Below are 24,068 nucleotides of genomic sequence, written 5' to 3'. Positions count from 1 at the left end.
AGCTAAAGAAGCATCACTGATACTTATACTGAAAATAAATGTGCTGAGCAGCTGGTCAATGTCTTCCGTGGTGGAGACAGGATTCTAAGGGGACTGCAGCACTCAGCTTGGATGAGCTGGGGGCCACAAAGCTCAATCTGACAGGAGACAGATGGGGTAAAAATGAAATAGCTTGTGCATATCTCAGAGTAAAAAGCCAACACGGGCTTGTAGGGAGGCTTGGTTCTGCTGGTGGATCCCCTCCTGAGCCCCTCGCAGATTGCACACCCTTGAGAAAGACAGTTGGTAAGCAGGTAGCACAGATAACTGGGTTTGTCTGATCTGGTATCCATCAGGTTTCTTCAGCCTGAAGGAATTCGGCCATTTGGGCCAGTCCCTGGGTGAACTGGGTGGTTCTAAGTGCCCTTTTCACTGGGATGATGCCGGTGATTTGGGCCATAATCCTGCTCACCTCTACGAGGCGTGCACTGAACCTGGTGCTTGGCAGGGTCCCATTTGTATCCTTCACCTGGCCTGGCCATGAGCAGCATTTCCAGGGCTAACTGCGGATTTTTCTCTGAATGCCTTGGGACACGAAGCTCAGCATAAGCCAGAGCAGCTGTGTGACAAGCTGTGCAAAAAAAGCCAGGTACCATCTCCTGGAGAATGAAGGCATTTTCAGATGAAGGGTACTGCTAAGCCTGTGAAGTGTGGAGGGACTGCCCTCCTCCGATGCATCTGGGGCTCTCTCCACTCTTGGCTTGTGGCTGCTGGAGACTGGACTACAGAGATGAGGAGGAGTTTGAGGCTGATACTTTGTGGGAGATTAGTTACAAAATATTCTTGAACAAATCCATGGGGTTTTACTCAAAGGTGCGATAGGGGAAAGGAGATTTGGCAGCAATATTATCAAAACTGTTGACGCCACAAAGTTGCAAGGCAGTTCCAACTTGGTTGATGGCAAACTTGGAGCTGCTCTAGGAGGTGACTGTCACTGGTGTACAGGGCAAAGTACCAGGGAGTAAAATAGGAAATTGAATTAATAGGTTTATTGATGCAGATGACATTGTGGGGAAGCAGCTTTTATAAAATGCCCACACTTGCAGCTGTGCTGGTAGCTGGGCCATTCCCAGAGAGGCCAGAGGTCAGAGGCCAGGGTGGCCATGACTTGGTCTGGCAAAGCCTGGAGACCCACCTGCTTCCCCACCCTGTCCCAGGGCTGCACCGCTCCTTCGGGGAAGTTTGTCTGGCTGCAGCCCCAGGGTGCTTTGCTGTGACCTGGGTCCCTGTGAACCGAGGTGGCACGCTGGCTCCTCATGAGCTGAGGTGGCACAGTGGCTCCCCATGAACTGAGATGGGCACACTGGCTCCCCATGAGCCGAGGTGGCACAGTGGCTCCTCATGAGCTGAGGTGGCACAGTGGCTCCCCATGAGCTGAGGTGGGCTCACTGGCTCCCCATGAGCTGAGGTGGCACAGCGGGTCCCCATGAGCTGAGGCGGCACAGCAGGTCCCCATGAACTGAGGTGCCACACTGGCTCCACATGAGCCGAGGTGGCACTCTGGCTCCCCATGAGCTGAGGTGGGCTCACTGGCTCCCCATGAGCCGAGGTGGCACAGCGGGTCCCCATGAGCCGAGGTGGCACAGCGGGTCCCCATGAGCTGAGGTGGCACAGTGGCTCCCGATGAACCGAAGTGGCACAGCGGGTCCCCATGAACTGAGGTGGCACATTGGCTCCCCATGAGCTGAGGTGCGCATACTGGCTCCCCATGAACCGAGGTGGGCACGTCTTAAGGGGCTTTCCCGAAGGCGGCTGGCCGGCACTGTGCAGCAGTTGCCGCGGGTCCGCAGGCAGGCTCCAGCGTGCCCACACCGTTAGAAGCTGCACAGACCCTTTGGAGGCAAGCGCCGCCGTTGCTGCTCCGGGGCTGCTTTCCCTGGCGGCGGCCGCCGTGCCCCGGGGTGGACGGTGCAGCTGCGTCCTCCCGGCTGCGGGCGGCGGGTAAGGACAAACCACGGCCGGGACCCGGGAGCCGAGCCGGGCACAGCTGTTCGCGGCCGGGAGGGGCGACAGGGCCGCCCCCCGCTGAGTGACGGCCGGGCCGAGGCCGGGGCCGGACCCCCGCCCCCCCCAGCGGCGGAGCCGGCGCGGGCAGGACGCGCCGCCCGGGCTCGGCTCACGGAACGGTAAGCGGGCGGCGGGGCGGCGGGTCCGGCCCGTATCCGGGCAGAATATTTGACCGGCACCGGCTCGACATAAATAGCGGCCGCCTCCGCGCTGCGTGCGCCGGGCTGCGCGCAGGGGTGACTGGCTGGCTGCGTGCTGGGGCGCCCTGCCTGCTTACCTGCCGCATGCTTGCTTGCTTGCCTGCCTGCCTGCGTGCGTACTTGCCTGCCGGGAGGCTGTGCCCGCAGGTCGGGGCGCTGCGCCGATGCGGGGCTCCCGGGCTGCGGGGCGGCTGCGCCCCCCGGGAGCTGCTGGCGGGGACAGAGGCCCCTGCGCCGCGCTGGAGCGGGTTGCGAAAGGCGCCGGTGCGTTTTTTGTACCGCTGTTGCGTTTGCAGCCCTGGGAGGTCTGCTGGGAAATGGCTCTCCAGGGAACAGATTAATAGAAAGCTGCACTGGTTTTGTACAGGAGGAGTAGAAATTGATGGGGGGCGAGATTCCTTGAGTGTGTTTTCCATGGCTATGCTTTGTCTCGCTTGAATTACTCACTGCCTTGCTTGAAAGGCACTGCCTGTCTCAAAAGATAACTTTCCTTTGCTCAGCTGGACACAGCATCTGCCCCAACTCCTGCGCCTTCTTGATGTGCTTGTCTGTCTGCCTCTGCTTTTGAAACGGTGCTGGATGGTTTGTTGGGCAGAACCTGTTGCCCACTGCCCGCCATCTGGACCAGCTTCTCCAGACAGAGATCCTCTCTCTCTAGTTGCTTTACATCTTTCAGTGGTTATTTGGCCTTAAGCCAAAAATGTGCTCACCTACGTGGTTGAGGTTATTTTTAAGTGTGTATAGAATCTATTCTTCATGTGTGACCCACCGGCTCGTGCAGGAATGAGGAATGAATTCCTCATTTCTTATCAAAGAGATGAGATTTGTGCCGGGAGGTGGCACCTTCTCTTGGACCAGCTGACGGAGCAAATACTGGACAAGTTTTGAGCATGCGAGCCCTGCTTCAGGTTATAGTAATGAGTCCTTTGTCTTTTGTCTTCTTGGAAGGAGGAGCTGGGCTACAATATCAGAGCCAAGCACTGTCTTGCTGCCTCCATGGTGCCCAGAGCCGAATGGCTTTTGCAGAGGTGCAGGACAGTCTGTGCTGTTGTTTCTGTACAGCCTCTGTACCTGTTGCCCTAACGTACATGCGTTTGGGTATCCCAACAATACACTGCATCATATGCTCACTGCTGCTCATTTCAAGGTCTCTGTTCTCCTTCTGTCAAAGCTCTTTATTTTTTCCCCCCCTTCAGCTTTGCTTTGCTTTTCAGCCTGACTCATCCTGTTCTTTTCTACACACATTTATCAGCTGTGATGGTCTGCTGGCTTTTCTCCAGATAATATGTTTTTGCATAACATTGGGAATACATTGCTGTCTCCCCTCCTGCTTGGTGTGTTTGGGGAAGTCAAATGGATGCAGAGACAACCTGGTCTATCTCATTACTGATTTCCTTTGCCCATGTTTAACTTTCATTCACCCAGAGGACAGTTTGATTTGTCTTTTCAAGAGATCCTGAATGATCCTTTTGTAAGAAGCCACTGTCCCCTGTAACTCCATCCGCCAGAGTGATGCACTACTGAATGTAATGTTTGCAGATGAATTGTTTTACTTTTCTGTTTGCTGCTTCACTGTTTTCCAGGCCTGTGGAGTTGTTGTGAAAGCCCAGCACAGCTCAAGAGGAGGAGGCTGGCATCTGCTTTCTGACTTTTTCCTCTGTAGTTGACAGCCATTTGTGAATCGTGAGCTAGGAAGACTATCTGTGATTCTGTGATTCTGTGACTTTGTCTTCACTTCTCTACTCCGGACAGCGACTTGTAGATAAAACCTGTTTACTTTGTAAAACTACCAGACTCCTGAAAAAAACAGGAGCTAAAAATTGTTTTCCATGGCCATTCTGAATAGGCATATTTTTTTGTCACAGGACCCAAGCACTGTCGATGGCTCAGTGGTTCTCTAGTCCATCCCCAGCTCAGAGCAGATCTCTCTTTGGCCAGGGAGTGCGGCTTCATATGGCCTATTTCTAGAAACCCCCCAAGGTGGAGACCCCCCCACCCTGGTGCCCTGTCTCAGAGCTGCATCACCCTCCTGAGAGGGAGCTCCTCCTACTTGATTGTGGTGAATGGGATAAACACATATCAGAGGATATCCTGTGTCAGACCAAGTCTGTCCATCCCAGGATACTCTGGCTGGCAGCAGCAAGTAGGAGGTGCTCTGGGAGGCTACAAGGCTGCAGCAATGCCTCCCCAGAGCTCTGCTGCGTTCCAGCGCTGTGTGGTTTAGTAGCTCTCACACAGAATCACAGAATGTTAGGGGTTGGAAGGGACCTCAAAAGATCATCTAGTCCAATCCCCCTGCCAGAGCAGGAACACCTAGCTGAAGGTGACATCTTTGTCTCCTCAGGCCTTGGACGATGGTCTGAGGTCCTGCCTCTGCTAAATGTCTCATTCAGATTTGGGCCACATGCTCATTGCTGCTGGAACAGTACTCATTTTGCTCCAGTGTTCGCTAAGAATCAGCCTATCTAGGGCTTATTAGTGGCCCATTGATGGAGCATTTCACTCTTGGTTCCTCTGCGCCAGCCGCACCAGCTATGGGGTGGGAGCTGGAACAGGCAGGTGTAGGTGTGTTTCTGACAGCTCCCTGTGCTTTGCTCTGGGCTTCACAGGACATGGCCACTGCCTCTCGAAGGGTCCGAGGCATGGCTCAGCACAGTACAGGAGCCTTTCTGGCCCTGCCTTCACATGGCATCCATCAGTTGCAGCTGCTCCCTGCTACTCGAGCATGCCAGGGGAGCAGGAGTCCATCTGAGGACTGACAGAAGTTCAGGCGAGAAACCCAGGGTCCCTTTTCAGAGAAGATTGTGCTGGCTGTGAAGTTTCCAAGGGAAAGGGTTCAGGTTACAGAGCAGGAACCGAGTGCACAGTGTCACTAGTGACTCAAGTGTGCCCACACGCTTTTTATAGGGATTAGTAATTAAGCAATTAAGTACATACCAGGTACATGAGAGAACCTCACCCCAAATAGGAGAACACATAACTGTGTTTACAAGTGTGTGCCTTAAAAATATGCAAAGGGGAGATACAGCTGGGATGGTTTGTATTTGGCCTTTGGCAGAGCTTGAGCCCATTACGTGTTGCCTGATCACCAAACATCAGGATATTTGCTGGGTGGCCCTGATAAGAATGACTGCTTGGTAAGAGCCAGTATTGAGTTTTGTGGTTGCAGGTTGCACAGTGTTGAGGAGAGCAGGGCCAGGAGGTACAGGCAGTTCCTGAGTATCGGGTTTGGAACTGGGTGAGCTGCACCTCCTGGTGTGCAAGGAGAGAGGGAGGTCCGGGAGGGTGCAACCAGCCTTAGGCTTCCCTCAGCACCAGTGGATGAAGAAGTTGCTTTGGTCGAGCGCAGGGAGCTTTCCGAGTGTGTGCATGGCCTTGGACAACAAGGCGTTTGCTGTGAAGTTGTCAAGTGCAAGGATGGGAATGTCAGCTCCAGTGTGGTAATTAAGCAGCATCGTCAGTAAACGTTGTCTATGACATATTGAACTTCTTTGCTGCAGCGTTGTGGGTGGTGACGGTAACTCCAGATAGCATTACATGTTTTATGTGGCCAGAATGTCATTTAGAGGGTCAGAAGTCATGGTGTGCTTTGATAGATCCAAAATGCCTCCTTCCAGATATTTCTTTTCAAATACAAATTATAGTGTGTTGTAGGTGTAACAACTACTTGTGAGGTTTCTACCAAACCATAGGAAATCCAGGTCCTCCTTGGAGAAGTCTGAGCTTCCCGAAGGGACAGCAATTTCCCCATTGTATTTCATTAGGCATGAGCCTCTTACAGGGAGGCTGAGAGGGCCTCTGACATCTGCATCTGACATGACACAGCTTCTCACTGGCCGGACCATCCCCTGTCTTTTCTCTATCCACCCTTCTCATCCAGGGCATGAATGTGCTGGTTCTGCCCAGCTCTGCTGTGGAAAGGCTGAGGGATAACGATGTGTCTGGTGGGCAGCGCTGGCTGAACCAGGGGCTGGGGATGTCAGCTGCCTTGTATGGGCTGTTTTATTGAGAATCGTTCAAGATCATGCTTGGTTACTCTGCAAGTGTCACAAGGGCTTCGCAGCATGAGAAAGCTGCCAAGTGAGATACTGTGGTGGTCTGCTGGAGGCTGAGTGGCTCACTCTCCCGGTGCAGAAACAAGGGGCTTAGCCAAGGTGACCTTCAGCCATGTCTAAGCTCATGGTGGTTTAACAGTTTGCTTCAGGAGAAGGCAGCTAAATCCCCTTGTGTTGAACTAGAATCTGAATTCAAACTTGAATTACAGCAGTGAGGACTTTGCTTCAGCTGGATAAATTGAGTGGATGCAGAAGACAAGTTTTTGTGATATGTAGGGGATCAGCATGGAGCCCAGTTCCCATGCTGTGTAACCTCCTGGTGTTCAGAGGAGGAACCTGGACAGGGCAACATACCTGCATGTTCTTCTGAGACCCAGTCACAGACAGTTTAGATGGGAAGGGGCCTCTGGAAGTTGCTAGTACAGTATCCTCCTCTGAGCAGACTTAGCCTCAGAGCTGGGTCAGGTTGCCCAAGACTGAACATCCAGTATCCAAGGATGAAGACCCCATCATCTCTCTGGGCCCTGTCCAAGGGCTGCATCACGCTTGTGGCAGAGAGTTTTCTCCTTGCCACAACTTGTTCCCATTGCCCCTTGTCCTTCCCCCGTGCACCTCTGAGGAAAGCCTGGTTCTGTCTTCTCTAGAAATTCTTTCCCTTCAGGCAGCCGATGACGGACTGCAATTAGATCCCACTGCAGCCTTCCTCTCTCCAGGCTGAAGAAGTCCACTTCCCTCTATTTCTCCTCATGTCTGCTGTGTCCCAGCCTCCTGCCCATCCTGATGGTCCTGCGCTGGAGTTTCTTCAGCTTGTCAAGACCTGTCTTCTACTGGGGTGCATCAAAGTGGGTGCAGGAACTGCAGCCTCAGTGGTACTAAGCAGGGGAGAACACCCACCACCTCTGTGGAGTCCTGGTTAGATGCCTTCTAGTGCAGCTTGGACTGCAAGTCCAGTGCAGAGTCTATAGGAAGTCTCTTGTAGCTTTAACAAGATGTTTCAACATATTGTATGTTCAAGGCAGTGCTGCAGAGCTCAAGCAGACCGACAGTATGTGATGCTGCAGCCCAGGTCTGTGTTTATGGCTCGTTAAAAAGGTGCTTTCCTCTCTGGCTGGGAATATGAGGTCAGCCTACAAAAGGATCTACAAAAAATGTGTAGGAGACCATTCCCTGAAAAGGGCTGGATTCAGCTGATTATCATCCTTTCATTTCTCCAAGCCGAAGACTTGATGTTTAGTGAGAGCAAAGTATGTTTGGAACAGTGCAAACTTCTGAGCGCCTGCAGCGCAGCTGTGGAGCACATGTTCATCTGCAAGGCCACTGCTGGGCTCTGGTTGTGTCTGCCAGAGAAGGGACCACTGCTGTAGGTGTGACAGCTGTACCTGTGCGCTGGGAGGAGAGCATTGCTGTACCGGCACACCTACCGTTACTTCTCTTGTGACCAGAGCAACTGGCGATAGGAAGCACCTAGCGGTCAAGACTTTGGGTGTATAAGACTGCATGATGACACTGGGGATGGATCCAGCTCCTCCTGTGCTCTGCTCTGATTTCCTACTGGGTTTTGCAAAATTTGCATAAACTCATGTTTTCAGATGTGGTCTCAATAGATGCTGATGTGCATCTTTCCCGCTGTCATTACTGGATCTGGCTGTAATTTGTTGGTCCCTTCTTGAAGCTCCTGGGAACTGGTGATGTTGGGGTGCTCAGGGGCTCCAGCAGCAGGATGGCTGTGGCATCAAGCTCTTGCACACCAGCACCCAGGTGTGCTGGACTGCAAGCCTAGGGTTTGCAAGTTGTCCTATGAGCAGCAGAACCAGCAAGAGACTCACTTTTTGCTGTATCCGTGTTCTCCATCCCTGCATCCCCGCTGTTTCTGCCCCCGCTCTACTGCTTGTAACAGCTTCCCCTGCTCTGCTCCTGCTGCTTCTGGTGTCCCCCATTTCCCTGGACCTCCCTGCAGGTGCCCCAGCTCCCTCCTTCGTTCCCTGTCAGCCAAAGGAGATGCCAGGGCTTGCTCCACGCTACACCTGTGATGATGAACCCTTTGCACACATGGTCAGCTTGACAAGAAATGAGGGTTTGAGTCCTGCATGAGATTTTGTTAGTTAGCTAATGGCCTTGAGGTTTGTCAGAGGACTGAGAGGCCACATGAAAATATAATCTTGACTTAGGAAACCAGCTGGAGCTGTTTTGCTCCTCTCATCTGCACAGCATGCATCTTGTGCTGACACCTGGGTGATTCACTGCGGTCTAAGTATGTGCACACAAAGTACTTCACTTCTCTTGAGTTTGTAGGAAATGGTAACTCGAGGTATGTGTAGTTTCTCAAAAAAAAAACCCAAAAAACACTGGTGTTTGAAGTTACTCTAAAAGTCAAAGAACATAAAGAAATTGTAGCAATTACAGAGGGATTGTTTTACATTGATTTGTTGTTTTTATATTATAAAAATAATAATTCTGAACCCTGACTTAGATTTATACTTAAACTATGAAAAAATCTCATAAATCAAAACCCTGCCTGAGTCAAACAGGAACTGTGTGGAGCCAGGCTGTCCCTCATGAGGTTATCTCCTGCCCCCCATGCTGCTTAAAAACAGCTTTCATCGTAAATAGCCTTCTGCCTTCTAAGTTCACAGTTTTTCCAAGAATCCTCAATATCTATGCTGGAGATACTTGTTGGCCAGTTCCTTATCTCAGACACTAAACGCTCGGTCTGCTTTCTTATTTCAAGGCATTGAAAAAGTTTCCCAGTAGGTTTGAGGGTTTTCTGGGGGCAGGGGATGGTCATGTTTTTCAGCCATGGCTCTCATCGGTGGGCAGAGTACGCAGAGTTCCCATCCTCTGCCTTTGTCTGGCGATTCAGGGTGGCCGGTGACTCGGGATGCACCAAGCCCTCCGGTACGCTGTGGTCCCCGCGGCCGCGGAAGGGACAGCCACCTACTGCAGCCTGCCGCGGAACGCCCAGATCAGGGCTGGCTTGGGCTCATAGCAGGACTGATCACCTAAAACCCTGTGTCTTCACTGAGGTTAGTTGCTCTTCTCCCCACATACGTATGAAAAGAAGGCTTTCCGTAATCTGCTGCTTTTTGCATGCCTGTGCACACGGGAGGGAGTGCAGCTGGAGGATGGGCTGGGCAAGGGCACCGTCGTGTTGTGTTACACAGCACCCAGGGGAAATCAGCCTGTAGCTTTTCTCTATGACATTTTTGGGTTTTACTTAGAATTTGTCTTGCTCGCTGCTGTTTGACAGAATCACACATCGGTTGGGATCAGAAGGGACCTCTGGAGATCATCCAGTCCAACCCTCCTGCTAAAGCAGGTTCAGCTGGAGCAGATCTCACAGGAACATGTCCAGGCGGGTCTTGAATGTCTCCAGAGAAGGAGACTCCGCGACCTCCCTGGGCAGCCTGTTCCAGGGCTCTGCCACCCTCAAAGTAAATAAGCTTTTCCTCGTATTCATATGGAACCTTCTGTGCTTCAGTCTGTGCCCCTTGCCCCTCATCCTGTTCCTGGGCACCACTGAAGAGAGTCTGATGTGTGTCACTTTGCGCAGTTCTCCTTTCTCATGTGTTGTTATTCCTGGGGCTGTCAGAGCACTGAGGGATGATCCTGCAGATCCTCCAGCTCGGCAGTACCTGTGCCGCTCACGGGCTCTCCGAGCAGCCAGTCGCAGGCCGGGCCCGCTGCTGCCAGCCCCTGCCGCCATGTCCCTGCGCCTTGTACAGGACACAGTGGTCCCTCCTGAGCCACCCGGGGGCTCCTCTGATTCCCTGGGCAGCGGTCAGTGCTGCTCGCAGGTTTTGGTGCCCAAGAAATGTCCCGGTGCTGTGGGGGAGCTGTACTGGTGCAGAGCAGTGAAAGGAGTATTTCCAGTGTCATACGGGATGCTTGGCATTTTACTTGCTCTACAGCATCCCTTTGTTTGTTTAGACCCTTCAGAAAGAAACTACTTCACCCCCCTCATAATCACAAATATTGCCTCTTTTTTGTTTTGTTTTCCTGTATTCATGATAGGAATAGTCTTTCCTGTAGATGACCTATGGTATAAGTTTATCTCCCAACTGATTTCATTTTTTCTCCTTGAACCTTTTTGATTGTTCTTCATGCATCCCAACTTGTGTGCTCTTCAGACTTAACAAGTGCAAGTTTTTCTGCTGTCTTTGTGTCTGATGAATACTTTGGACAATGAGACCTAAACTTTCGGTCTCGTAGTAGTCAAAATGAATTTCAGTTTTTTGAGGACTTAAAGTTGTAATATTGTCAGTCCTGTGCAGCTTCTCTATTTAATGTATAGATTTTGTTGTGATGCTTCCTTTATTTGTTGAATGAAAAGTGTATTGCTAGGTTTAATGAAAAATAGCAAGAAATCAAAGCTACCTGTCTTAGGAAGGCACTGAGAATAGATTTGATGGAGCAGATTTGTGGTGAATTAGGGTTAACTCTTTCCCAAATGTGGATTTAAAATTTGAATATAATATTGCAGTTGTGCCGGACAATCTTGTTACATTTTTGGAGCCCGGGTGGTGGGGGGACCTATGCTAAACCATGCTTGAACCCTAGCATGGCTGAAAGAGAGCAGTTTGTGGCAGTCGGTGTTCTGATATGTTGTATAAATGAAAACAATTATGCTTAGGCAGAATTTACCCGCTTTTTATTTTTGGCAGTACAAAGCCCTCTTTGCCATTTACAGCAGATAGGCTATTTGCTTTTTCTCCTAGCACTCATTAGCAAGATAGGGTGGAAGAGACGTGGGACGTAGAGATAAGGCAGCTGGTCCCAGGGGCACAGCTGCAGGGTGCGATGCTGAACCCCTGGCAGCTCCTTGGGTGGGCAGGGGAGCAGTGCCCATGTCCTGGCCCCATGGGCACGGCTGTGCTCCCCATGTGCTGAACCGTCCCCTCCCAGCAGCTCTGCTTGAAGTACCTGGCAAACAAAATCCTCCCTGCGGGTCTGCACCTGTCCTCAGTCCTCAGGCCATTTGCTTTGTGCAGCCTCGGCTTTGTATCTCTGTGAGGTGCTTTGAAACCCAGAGCGTTTTCCAAAAGCATTGCCTGTGCACGCTGACGTCCGACGTCTGTCCTGCCTCTCGCCTCGTGGTGCTGACAGTCCCCGTCCTTCTGCCAGATGGAGACAAGGTCAGCCCTGCGGGGGCTGCACACCAGTCCAACCTGAGCCACTGCTTTTGGGCTACCCTGATCGTTGGGAAGGGGCTGTGGCTGCCCCTAGGGTAGTTGTTCCCACACAGCCAAGACTGCCATGTGCATAGCAGGTGTGGGTATTTTCAGCTGTTACAGAGATTTTAGCAGCCTGGAGTGGGTTAGAATCATAGAATAGTTTGGGTTGGAAGGGACCTTCAAAGGTCATCCAGTCCATCCTCCCCAGAGCCCCATCCAGCCTGGCCTTGAATGTCTGCAGGCATGGAGCGTCTACCATCTCTCTGGGCAGCCTGGGCCAGTGTTTCATCACCCTCATTGTAGAAAATTTCTTGTGTCTAGTCTGAATCTCCCCTCCTTTAGTTTAAAACCGTTACCCCATGTCCTGTCTCAACAGGCCCTGCTAAAACATCCATCCCCATCTTTCTTACAGGCCCCTTTAAAGTGCTGAAAGGTGAAACACTGGCACAGGTTGTCCAGAGAGGTGGTAGATGCCCCATCCCTGGAGACATTCCAGGCCAGGCTGGATGGGGATCTGAGCAACCTGATCTAGTCGGAAATGTCCCTGCTCATTGCAGGGGATTGGACTAGATGACCTTTGAAGGTCCCTTCCAACCCAAGCTATTCCATGATTCTATGACAATTCTATCCATGGGTAATTTTGCTAAAGGCTCTGGTTTTCTCTATGCCGACCAGGACAGCCTTGCTGGGGCTGAGCTGCTGGACATGGCTGGTAAAGCGCAGGGACACTGGGGTCCCCCACTGCCTTGCTGGGCCAAACCCCTTGAGCCCCATGGCCCGAGCTTCCTCCTCCAACCCTCCCTGCCCTTAGCCCTGGCTGACCGTCACCACACTGAGCAAAACAGCCCAACAAAAAGCTGGGTTTCACCCTCTCAGCCCCCAAGGGTGGGATCTGGGATCAGGGGGTGTTCCTCACATCGAGGAAGGACCACCTCCTGGTGCTCCACTGCCAAAGTGGCGAGTGGCAGGAATGCGAGTGATGCGGAAGTTGCCATCACACCAGTGGGAAAACAAACGTTTGAGCAGATGACAGCTCTAAATTTAAGGGCTTGCTATTGAGCCATGTGTGCATTAATGTGCCCTTTTGTGACCAAGCTCAAGATAATTTTCCTATCTGGAACAGAAGCTGCGTTGTAAGTTGTATAAAGAGACTTCTCCGCTAATGAGGAGCGACCATAAGAGCATGATCTACCCGGAGAGGGTGGGCAAAGCTGGAGAGATGTGACTCAGAGCAGGGCTCTGACACTCTGCAGAAGCTACGAAGAGGCCATTTATAGAAAGCCTAAAGATGCTTGGCTCCTTGAAAAACACACAGGCCTTGCCGTTATTTTAATGTAAGTGCCACTTGAGAGAATAGCAAAACTTTTTTTTAGACTGTAGGAAGAGTCACCTTAAATTATCTGGAGTTCAGTGTTCTCCACAAAAACTGAGCCAAAAAGATGTAAATATACAGACAGAGCACTGGAACAGTAGGAAGCTTTCACCAAAAAAAGCAGAGTTGGGTACAGTCTTGTGTGTGGTAGTGAGTGTATGTTTCAACCTACCTGCATATTTTAAACAAGTTGACCTCTGTGGAAGGTCTGCCACAGTCCTGTAGAGCTGCCAGAGGCCCAGTTACGTGCCTGTGGTTGTGTGCAGCATTTTATATTAGGAGACATGGGACAAACCCCTGGGTCAGCAGGGATTATCCGGATAGGTCATTTGGTGCGTTACTCCCACTTGTCTTCTCAGAGGGCTGGTTTAGACGTGCAGTAACACTCAGGTCAGCTGCTTAGCTTGCAGCGGCGCAAACACGTGTTATCTTGGGGAAGATGGGTCCCTAAGGAGCCAGTTTAACTTGCAGCCTCCTGAACACGGGTGGATAATACTTGCTGATCTCCTTGTGTCTTTAAAACGCGGGAAGGAGTGCTGGGCACTGTAGCCTCGTGGAGGTTTTCAGGGCTCAGGGGTACTCAGGGATGCTACAAATCTGTTTTCCCAGCCGGTGACAGCTTTATCTGAAGTGCCACATACAGGGGGGTGTCACTGAGGGCTTGTAAGGGCATGGGAGCTGCAGACTTTATGATCTGTGGTTTATTGTCCTACAAGGAAATAAATGCTTAGGACACTTTGTTAAAATCTGGCATTGCTTGGAGAAAGGCATCTCTAGCCAGGGTCCTGTACAAAGTATTCCTCAGTGCTGGCCTGTAAGTCTGTGATGGGGCAACATGCTACTGAAGTTGTGCCGCGCTCATGACCATGGGCCACACTTTGTGTGTAGAATACGGACAGGGAGGCCCTGAGCAGTCTGGCCTGGGTTTGAAGTTAGCTGTGCTTTAAGCATAAATCTTCTGCAACTCTGTGGTATTCAGCACACCCCAGCCAGCTGGGCTACAGTGTCATGTTCCATGTATTCAGTGTTGTGCTTCTTGTTTTCATTTCAGGTCCTGTTTTGGCATAAAAGTGAGGTTCACGAAACTTCTCTAAGATGTCTTACAGAAAGGAGCTAGAAAAATACCGAGACCTGGATGAAGACAAGATCCTTGGAGCTCTGACAGAGGAGGAGCTCAGAAAGTTAGAGAATGAACTGGAAGAGCTGGATCCTGATGTGAGTAATTTCTACACAAGATTTGCTAGGTGGTAGATCTCAGTAGTTGTAGGGGAGTGAGCTGCATTATTAATCTGTATTTAAGTAGGATCCTTCACAGAGCCTGTACTTGGTGCAAGGGTGAAAGAGACTGGCCACAGATTAAGAGAGGCAGTTTTGCCATCACAGGCACAGGCTACACATGGGATTTTGTTTCTGTGATATTCTCCTGCCCTTGTCCCAGCATGCGTGTGATTAGCACTGATTTGCAGCACTGATGTGACCCAGTGCTGGTGCAGGGCAGCAAACCTGCAGAAACCGGATCTTTGCTTCTGATCAGACCATCTTGGAGGGAGCATTTTCAGTTTTATTTGTGGGTTTTTTTGATAACAAACTTCAACTGATCCGTATTTTCATATAGGCAGAAATCTAAATCCCAGAGTTTTGCAAAATGGCACAATTGCTTTTTAGCAACATCCCAGCATTGGAAAGAGCTGCACATATGCAAACACTGGGCCTGCAGATGCCAGGCAATCCAAGTTTTTCGCAGGCATTGCTGTTCTGTGGCCCTAGCAGGGTATGTGCAAAGCCAACTGGCCGGCGTCTGGGTTACGGCAAGGTTAGGGGATGAGGCTGAGCACTGCCAAGTGAGAAGTCATTCCTGCAACATGCAATTAGTGTTTCTGGGGGAAATGATGGGCAGCATGGATTGCATCATCAGTATTTTTAACTGCAACAGAGAAAAATAATTAAGAGGTGGCAGGCTAGCTCCTGGGATTAAACGTATGGGCTCGTGGACTGGTTACATCTGCCTCAGAAGACAGAGTCAGGCAGCATTCTGTGAAAGGGACAGAAAGCTAAAATAATGGCAGACTTCTGTTTGGGGTTAGTCTGAGTACAGAAGTGAGTGCACGAAGATTGCATGGTCACCCCTCGCAGCGGGAAGCCTGAGGAAGCAAGCGGTTTCCTACACCTCCCTCCTTGTGCGTTAGCACACTTCTCTGTTGCCCTGCAAGGTTACCTGAGTCTGATTGCTTATTATTAGTTATTTTCCTTCCCAGGAAAATTTATTGATATAAATTTAAATTATAATTAATTACTTTTATTATGCGGCCATGGAAAAATCAACGTGTTGTTCAAAATCACCTTGGATGTCTTAAAAGTAAATGTTGACTTCTATATAGCAAAGCTTTAATGAGCATGCTTAGCGTCAAACCTGGGAATAGTCTTACTGCATTAAGGCTGTTCTATATTTAAATATAAGCAGGTGCTTATGTGCCATATGTGTCAGGCACAAGCCAACTTCCCATGGTCACTTATGTGACTAAATAACAAAGAGGTAGTTTGAAAAAGTGCAGAGGTTCGCAGCAGTTTTTGTCTGCAATGGAGTGACCTTCTTGGTGAGACCCTGCCTGTAGCTTTGTGGTGGATCGTGAAAGGCAGAAGAGACCACCCCAGCTCTCTGGTCTGCTCTGTGAAAGACCACAGGAGCTGCTGTTGTAGAGGAACATCCCCTTGGAAGCAGGGACATCTCGTAGTGGAGCCGGCATTTAAAACTGGAAAGGGGGAATGAGCATCATGTGTCTCAAGTGATGTGGTGTCAGTGGGGCTGGATGGAGATAACCCTTGACACAGAGAGAAGCAAATTGTCTAGAAATGCAGAAGAAGGGCAGTGCAACAGGGGGAGCGTTTGATGGGTGGGGATCACGGCCTGCAGAGGTAACCTGTGTTTGTCCTCTCTGCCTAGAATGCATTGCTGCCGGCAGGGCTCAGGCAGCGGGATCAGACACAAAAGCCACCAACCGGCCCGTTCAAAAGGGAGGAACTCATGGCCCACCTAGAACAGCAGGCGAAGGATATTAAAGACAGAGAAGACTTGGTTCCTTTCACAGGTGAAAAGAGAGGTATGGTCATCCTTTGCACCACACTGAGTGCATCATGATGAAGGCATGGTGGGGGCATGGCAGAAGGGTTGTGTCTGACGCACGTCGCTAAGCACAACTTCATTTTGACACCATTGGGGTGGTGAGTCTGCTTTCTCTGCTGTCTGACTGCAGCCCAGGCTGGCTAATAAACTGGGTTGTGCTCAGAGGTCCCTGCACTTGCTGATTTGGCTACCACCTGATATGTTGTTAAGTGAATGGGCAGAGGCTGTACCTCTGTGTGGCTTCTTTGTGTCCCCATCGCACTGCAGCTGCACCCAGCTCTGGGGAAGTCATCATCTGCTGTCCTCTCTTGTTCCTCCTGTGTCCTGCCCTCCTGTGAGCCCTGCAGGCTGCGCTCTGTCTTCCACAGCTGCCTTTCTTGCCCCATCCCTACACTCTGAACTTCATCTTGGTACAGAGAAACTCCACAGCTCCCCTCAGCTTTGATAATCTCAGCAGTTCTCATCTAGTCTTCATCATGTTGTGACAACCCCAGCCTCATTTCCCTGTCCCCAGCAGCTGGCATGTTTCTGTCTTCCTGCACCATAACCTGCGGTGGCAGCTGCACCCCTGTGTGGCCGTGCAGCTCGTGAGCAAAGGGTTTGCTTTGCCTCTTTGCTTTCCTCTCCTTCTGGCATCTTTTCCAGTTCTCCTGGGGCATATCCCATCATCCAAAGGACTTCCCTGCTCCCAGTAGCACTCTGAATATCACCTGAAATGGGATATGGTCCTATCAGTCCTTGCCTCTGGGTTCCAGGATCTTCTCAGCAGCTCTTTTCTGCTGTTGTGTCTCCCTCTGTACTTTGGGCCCCTGCAGCAGAAGATCTGGTCGTACACTGTTCACACTACAAGAAGCACATGAAAATGCGGAGGGGTGAGCCTGTTTCCCAGTTGAGGTCTTTCTCAAAGCTGCCTCCTTACTGATCCACGTGCCTCTTGGAGAAAGACCTTGTGTTAAGTCTGTCCATTTAATAAAACTTGAGGTGGTATTAGCAAAAAAAAACAAAACCAAAACCAAACAAAACCCACAAAAATCACCAAAGGGTTCTCCTTGAAAGAAGTAATTGAAAAGAGTAAATTGAATGTCATCAGGAAGAGCAATTTAGCAATTTGAAGCGTAGCTCATCCCAGCAGTGGCCGCAGGTAGTGGCAGTGCTCCGCAGGACGGGCCTGCGTTCAGGCGTTTCGAGTCATCAGCTCCTGGTCTGAGATAGTCGTATTTCAATCTGATCTGGTCTTAAACGCGCGAAACATATTTTTACCTGTAACATGCTGTTGAGTGAAGACATGACTTACATTGAGCGCGAGCCAGAGATGGTAAATTACATATTCACAGTTGTGGCAGCGCTGGAAATAAATCACCCTGTTTGCAGTTTGGAGGGTGATTTATGCGTTTGGCTTGAGAGGTGCTCTCCATGACCGTGCTGCTGGGCAGGGCAGGAGCTGGTGCGTGCATACATGCTGTGCTCTGATGTGTAATGCTATGTTTGCACGCACCTTTTCATTTAAAGTTCAAACTTGTAATAAAGCATGACTGAGGTGTGAAACTAAGATTAAAACGCAGAAGTTTCAATGACACTGAGATGTCAAAGGGAGTTACTATGTGACAGCAGAACTAAGTTTGCCCTGTTTTCCCCGTTCCCCGCTGAATGCAGATGGTGTGTACCATTTGCCGAGCCGTGTGTCTGCTGGGATGGTGGTCTCGTGTCTCTGCGCCGAACCAGCGCTGAGGGGACCAGCCCTGCCCAGACATTTTGCTGCAGAGTACCCAGAAGGTGCCTGGCCGTGCCGGCACACATGATGCTCGGCCTATTTTTGCGAGAGCAGCTGTGTCCCAGGAGGCGCATTCCTGCCCTCTCGGTGGGACGGCAGCATGCAGGCACGAGATGGGCTGTTCACAAAAGGCGGATTGTAGCAGCCTCCAATTTGTACCGGGGGAGCCTGAAGTGCAGTTGCTTCTCCCTTGAGGCTAAATTTAGCTGGTTCTGTTTCTGCACATCCCTGAGCAGCAGGATTTTTGTTTCTCCCCTTCATTGCTGCTGACTCTAGTTTCAGAGAGGGGACAAAAATAGTGCTGGCTGGCATTCCAGGCCAAGAGCTTTGCCCTCGCTAGCTCCGTGCAGTGACCCTGGGCTATTTCGGGGGAGAGAGCTGCTCCGAAATGCTCTGTGATCCCTCCTCCAGTCCCACGGCAGCACTGGGTTTACCCAACAGACTATTCTCTGCCGTGGTGTGTTAAAACTCCTCCTCTGGAGACATTCAAGACCTGCCTGGATGCATTCCTGTGTGATCTACTTTAGGTGAACCTGCTTTAGCAGGTGGGTTGGACTAGATGATCTCCAGATCTTCCAACCCCAACCATTCTGTGACTCTGTGGTCGCAGGCAGTGTGATGGGGGTATGCCAGGGGCGCCACAGCGTTCAGAGCTGGGCTGGAGCTGCATCGCTCACTGCACAGTCCTTGTCCCCGTGCGCAGCCTCCAGGAGACAGCCACCAGTGAGCAGCTGAGATGGCAGCTTTGCCTTACCAGCTGTACCCATTGCTTTGCACCTCTGACGTGCAGGGAAAAGGCCTGTTCCTTGACCTGCTGCACTCCCAGGAGACAGACTATGGACGTCTCTATCTGGCACGGCCTCTGTGTCTCTCCCATCTGCCCTACTGTCCTCTGCAGCAACACGGAGCTGGACTAGCTGCCCCAAGCCTGCTCCTCCTTGCATCCCGTGTGCTCTCTGGATGACCGCCTGCTGTCCCTGCCTGCTGCCAGAACCCTCCACCACCTCCCTTCCACCCTCCTTTGACTAATGTGCCATCCGCCCTGCCACCGTGCGTTTGGAATTAGCAGCAGGAGCTGTCTCGGTGGCAGGACGGATCCTGCGTGGGCCTAGATCCAGGCCACTAGCCTCTCTTAGTCCATGTGGGTGCTGGCAAATCTCCATCCCTTTTATGCAGCCTTCAAAGAAGTGAAGTCCTGCGGGGTCAGGCTGTGCATAGCTTTCTGAGTGCTGTGCGCTTAACAGTCATCATCCTGTACAAAAGTACTGTTGGGCTTTTGTAGGTGCAGCCCTCTGCGCTGGTGAAAGAGCCCAGCTCTGCAGCTGGGATTTCTGGCAGGTGCCTCCTGGCTCACATCACAGCAGGAGTCAGACCGAACTAATGGGAAGGGACTGCGTGCCTCCTGTGATCTTTCTCCAGGTCCTTGTGCCCCCTCTGTCCTTTCCACTGTGCTGGTCTCACCCTACGGAATTGCATTTGCATGGCTATTTGTGAAACAGGTGCTACAGCTATACTGAGAGTGACCTCATTTTGCATTTATAGGAAAAGCTTGGATCCCCAAGCAGAAGCCGATGGATCCTGTTTTGGAAAGTGTGACTCTGGAGCCAGAACTGGAGGAGGCCCTTGCTAACGCCTCTGATGCAGAGCTCTGTGATATTGCAGGTGAATTAGTTTCACGTGAACCAGGGGTTCAAGTTGTTCAACTACTAATGTCTTTTTGTTTGTTCTCTTGTGGGAAATGAGCTACTGAGCTTTTTGCTGTTTATCTGAATGTTGTCAGTTTTGACAGGATTTATTTCTTTGTTAAAAAGAGTGTATATTTTAGGTTGCTTTCAGCTTATTGGTTTTAATCAGGAGATTGGACCAAAGCTGAGGCGGCAGAAGAAGGATTTATCAAGGGAGCACACTGTGCTATTTGATCTCTTCTCCTTCCTCTGCCATTGAATCTTGCAAATTGCAGCCTGTCGCGTTCAGGAGCACAGCTTTCTTCAAGCCAGACCTCTAGGAAACAATCAAACAGTGAGAACGTGGATTTCTTGTGCAACCTATTAAGGGAGCTGTCAGGTTAGAGCAGTCTTCTAACACACAACCACGGCTGCTGTTTGTTAAAGAGCTTTTCCAAGACATCTTAAAGCTGCGTTTTCATTTCCGTTTCTGCAGTCAGTCGGTTTAGTGTTAGCGCAGACGTGTGGGAATCCATCACTAAAAGGCTGGTGTACCTCATGACGGCCGAGAAGCAGGTTGGCGTGCACAGGGAGCGTTACTGAGCTCACAAGCTGGTCTAGCAGTCAATGAATATTTCAGTGCTGTTGGCTGTTTCTTCAGTTCTGTCTACTTCACACTTCCATACTCCCTAGCATACTCCCTATCCCCCCATGCCAGAAATCTGTAAGATAGCTCATAGAATAATGGCACCAGATAGACATAGTAATATCATATTCTGGCTTAGAAATGTGTTTCTGCATTAAGGCTTCCAACATATGGACCCTGGCCAAACATTGCATCTCTGGTTTTTGCTTTTTTACTGTACTCCTAGAGTCCTGTAAAGCTCTATCCCATAAAATCTGCCTTTCTAAGCTCCAGATCTGTGCAGCCGTCATTTTCACAGAGAAATGCTGTTCCAGGCAGCTTGTTCTGCAATTGTTGGGAGGATACACTTGAAGTGGCTGCAGGAGAAATGATGTGATACGAACTGTGCTGAAATCTCAATATTGACAGCGGCAGTGTTGCTTTTGCAAGTTTGCTAAGGCTGTGAAAGAGCTCCTGCCTATTTAGCAGAGCTCGTTGTCAGCCATAGTGTGTTGAATCCCTTCCTTGGCAAGGCCAGCAGGGTGGCTTTCGTAGGTTGCTCCCAAGAAGTCCTCAAAGGGCCTTTGGTCAGCTGGGGGAGGCAGAAATGGGATTATTTCATTGCTTGACTTCCTTTGTATCATGTACAGTAAGCATCAGATTAGCAACAGCAGATCCCTCTTGTCTACCAGCACAAACTCTAGTCCCCCAAAACACCATGTGGTCATCACAGCAGGTCCTTCCCTCTGTCTGCAGCCCAGATATTCACAGTTGTGGCTGGTGGAGAGATTTCATTGTCAGAGGAAGGTGTGTCTGGGGTGTATGTATGTACCCAAAATGCTGAGCCTGCAAATGACTTTTCCGAGCTGCATTGCGCTCGGGAAAACTTCAGCTCTGAGTAGATGGCAGAGGAAAGGGCCAGCTAAAATACAAATGAGAAAACTAGAAGTGCCCCAACATTACTCATGTTTTCAGATGGAGACTGCTTGGCTCTGTGCAGTCCAAGCAGGGATGCGCTGGGGGTGTGGGCAGGTGAATGGTGGTGTTTGTTGACACCTTTTGCTGCACGTTGTCCTGCCCGTGCAGCCCAGACCTGGCGTCATGGTGATCTGCCAGTGCCAGAGGTGCCATTCAGGTGATGGGCCTCAGGGACAGCCTTCTCCTGCAACTCCCAGACCTCTTGGCCAAAGCACCAAGCAAACGGTGACAAACTGGTGCCACAAAGCATGAGGAGGAACAGCTTATGGAACAGCAGAGTGCCTTTGTGGTAGCATGCTTGAATTTTAGAGAGAGATTTGCCCTTTGTTTATTTTAACCACTGTGCCCATCTGGAGGTCAAGATTTGTTCACATGGGTCTGTTTACGACAAGTATTTATGTCTGCATTTTTCTGTAGAAAGTGGTGTAGTTATTAAAAGAGAAAAAAGAAAATATTATTAAAAAACCAGTTTCCTTTCAAACATGGGCTTTCTGTGAGTAGCAGGCAGGGTTATTTTTATAAATGGAATCTTTGCCCAAATATTTCTAAGCCATTGGGTTCCCACTGCTTGTTTGCAGCTGGCAAGAATGCCAGCAGAGTCCCCTGGGCACATTTCAATGTGCATTTGCATATTGGTTTTGCAGTCCTGAGCCTGAAAAACACAAATTGGCAGAAGTTTGGCTTTGGGGCTCTTACAGTCTTTGAATTTTGTTCATACCACCACCTTGTGCATTTCAACCAAGCCAGCAGAGCACAATGTCCACTTCCAAGGCTACAAAGATCAATTCAAAGCCCACCACTAGCACCCCTGCTTGTCATTGAGGAGAAACATGGTGTGCGCTGGCACGCTTTGGGTGACTGTCACCTCCTCTGCTGCTGCCTGAGGGGTCGGTTGGGTTCTGCGTGGGGCACAGCTCATCTCAGAGCTGGATGGTCACAGTGTGTGGCACCTGCGCATGTGAGCAAGGGTGGTGAGGACGTGCAGGCTTCTGCTGGACTGGACCCCTTAGATAAAATCCCACCAATGGCCATTTTTTGTCATTTATTGTATTCCCCTCACTGTTTTTGTGTGATGTTGAATCAAGTTGGCTCCTGGGAAGCCTTGGCTTTTTGTTTGCTGTCTGCAAGATCATGTTCCTCTTCTGTTAGGAAACTTGCTACATTGGAATAAACAAGGGAGCACAACTGAGCCTTGTGAATTTAAGACAGCCGGGGGGCTCGGTCCCACCTTTATATGTTGGTCTGTGCTTGCACAGGGAAAAGTATTGTGCTGTGGACCCCCACCCCGGGCAGCATGGCATGTATGCGTCTTTTCCTGGCTTTGGAGTCTGCAATAACTCAAGCTGTGTTCTCCTTTTCTGTTTCTGTAGCCATCCTTGGCATGCACACCTTGATGAGTAACCAGCAGTACTATGAGGCACTGGGGAGCAGCACCATTGTGAACAAAGAAGGGCTCAACAGTAAGTGATTCAGAGGGCTGGCGAACTTTGAAACTGCTAGCAAACGCAAACTGGGAATTATTTTAGTGCTGAAGGTTGGAGCCGTGACTGTGGGAGCAGCCTGTGGTTGCTGGGGACATCTCCGGTGCATCCTTGTCCTGTGCAAGCCAGTGTGGTTTCAGCCACTGCCCCGGCACCGCCCGGGAGCTGTCACAGCCTGTGGAACAGCCCCATGCAGGCGGTGTGCCCTCCACCACCAGGTTTTGGACCCTGACAGCATGTTGCAGCAGGCTCCTGTGCTGGTTGTCCCCACTGCCAGGCAGTGCTTCTGGATGCACGTGGGCATCAGTGGAGCTGCCAGGTGCTTGTTGGGTCTTTCAACTTGTGTCTGTTTGTCAGGTCACACTTCCCTCTCCCAACACGGCTTCTGGAAGAGGAGAAACTCACCCAAAGAAGAACGTGCTGCTGCTCAGAGTGCTTTTGGTTTCACATGTCTTGCTTTTCACTTGTAGGTGTGATTAAGCCCACGCAGTACAAACCAGTTCCAGATGAGGAACCGAACTCAACAGATGTGGAGGAAACTCTGAAACGAATACAAAGCAATGACCCTGACCTTGAGGAAGTCAACCTTAACAATATTATGGTATTTGCTCCTTTCTACTTTTCTCTCTTAATAACAGGACCAAACATTTGATACAGAGAAGGCAGAGACCAAGACTGTTTTGCTGCACAGTGTACTGTAAGACTGCATGTAGCCAGACAAGAAACACCAGTGCTTCGCATCACTGTTTCTGGGCAGTAGGGGTTGTTACCTGCTGTGAAACAACGGCATGGGATTGGTAGCAGGACAACTCCTATACATGCCTAGAAGAGCAGGGCTGTGTTGAGGGTAGTTTGGGAGACCCGTCTCCAGCCTGCAGTTAAAGGTGTTCCAGGTTGCTTTAATGGTATAGTCAGGTGCATTTGGTGGACAGGCTGTTCAGAAGGATATAATGGTTGGAGGGAAAAGCCTTCCTAATCCTGACACTTGTCATGAAAATACGAAGAAATCTCTCTTCTTGCAGGTAGCCCTGTCCATCTCCCACCTGTCCCTCTGTGGGACTCCTTTACTTCTTGTAGGAAGCAAATCAGGACACAGCACCACGTCTTTTGTTCCCTCTGGGACACATACGCATACTAAAAAATACAGTTTCCATCTGTCATCCCTGACTCCAGGACTCACATCCCGTGGGGTCTGTTGAATGATGATACATTTAAATAGCAAGAAAGTGGTAAACTGCACATGCACATCAAAAACACTTGTTCCATGCCACCAGCAGCTCTCTGTAACAACAATACTTTTACTTTCAAGTATTTGATCCTGGCTAGTGACCCTGAACGTCCCCTGAGGACACCAGGCTGAGGGCGTGACAGGCAGGCACGTTTTTTGTGTCAGACTCCAGAGTTTGGGATGCGGTTTGGAGATGTGGGGAGTGGCAGTGGATATGGTGAGCTGCTGGGCTCTGTGTTACAGCTCTGCTGATGGCTTTGACTACAGATGATTCCATGTACTGGGATCCAAATGGTGTGGCAAGAAGTCCAGGCTGAGGATGCCACTTAAAATTTTAGACAAGTGAAAATTCGTGC

The 24,068-nt window shown here is 50.5% G+C and overlaps 1 protein-coding gene across 1 annotated transcript in view; it reads left to right on the top strand.

The window, feature by feature from the left end:
• Window positions 1–24,068, top strand: part of TMOD1 (tropomodulin 1) — a 39,190-nt gene that overhangs the window by 6,973 nt on the left and 8,149 nt on the right. The window contains exons 2-6 of the mRNA XM_080362696.1: window positions 13,896–14,059; window positions 15,786–15,942; window positions 19,279–19,398; window positions 22,374–22,463; window positions 22,955–23,085. Of these exons, the coding sequence (XP_080218822.1) occupies window positions 13,940–14,059; window positions 15,786–15,942; window positions 19,279–19,398; window positions 22,374–22,463; window positions 22,955–23,085 (618 nt within the window). The 5' untranslated portion in view covers window positions 13,896–13,939. The remainder of the gene's footprint in view (window positions 1–13,895; window positions 14,060–15,785; window positions 15,943–19,278; window positions 19,399–22,373; window positions 22,464–22,954; window positions 23,086–24,068) is intronic.

This window comes from Nesoenas mayeri (genome assembly GCF_963082525.1).
Source record: "Nesoenas mayeri genome assembly, chromosome: Z".
Lineage (NCBI taxonomy): Eukaryota > Metazoa > Chordata > Aves > Columbiformes > Columbidae > Nesoenas > Nesoenas mayeri.
Note: the sequence above shows the minus strand (reverse complement) of the source record. Positions and strands in the feature narration are given on the sequence as shown.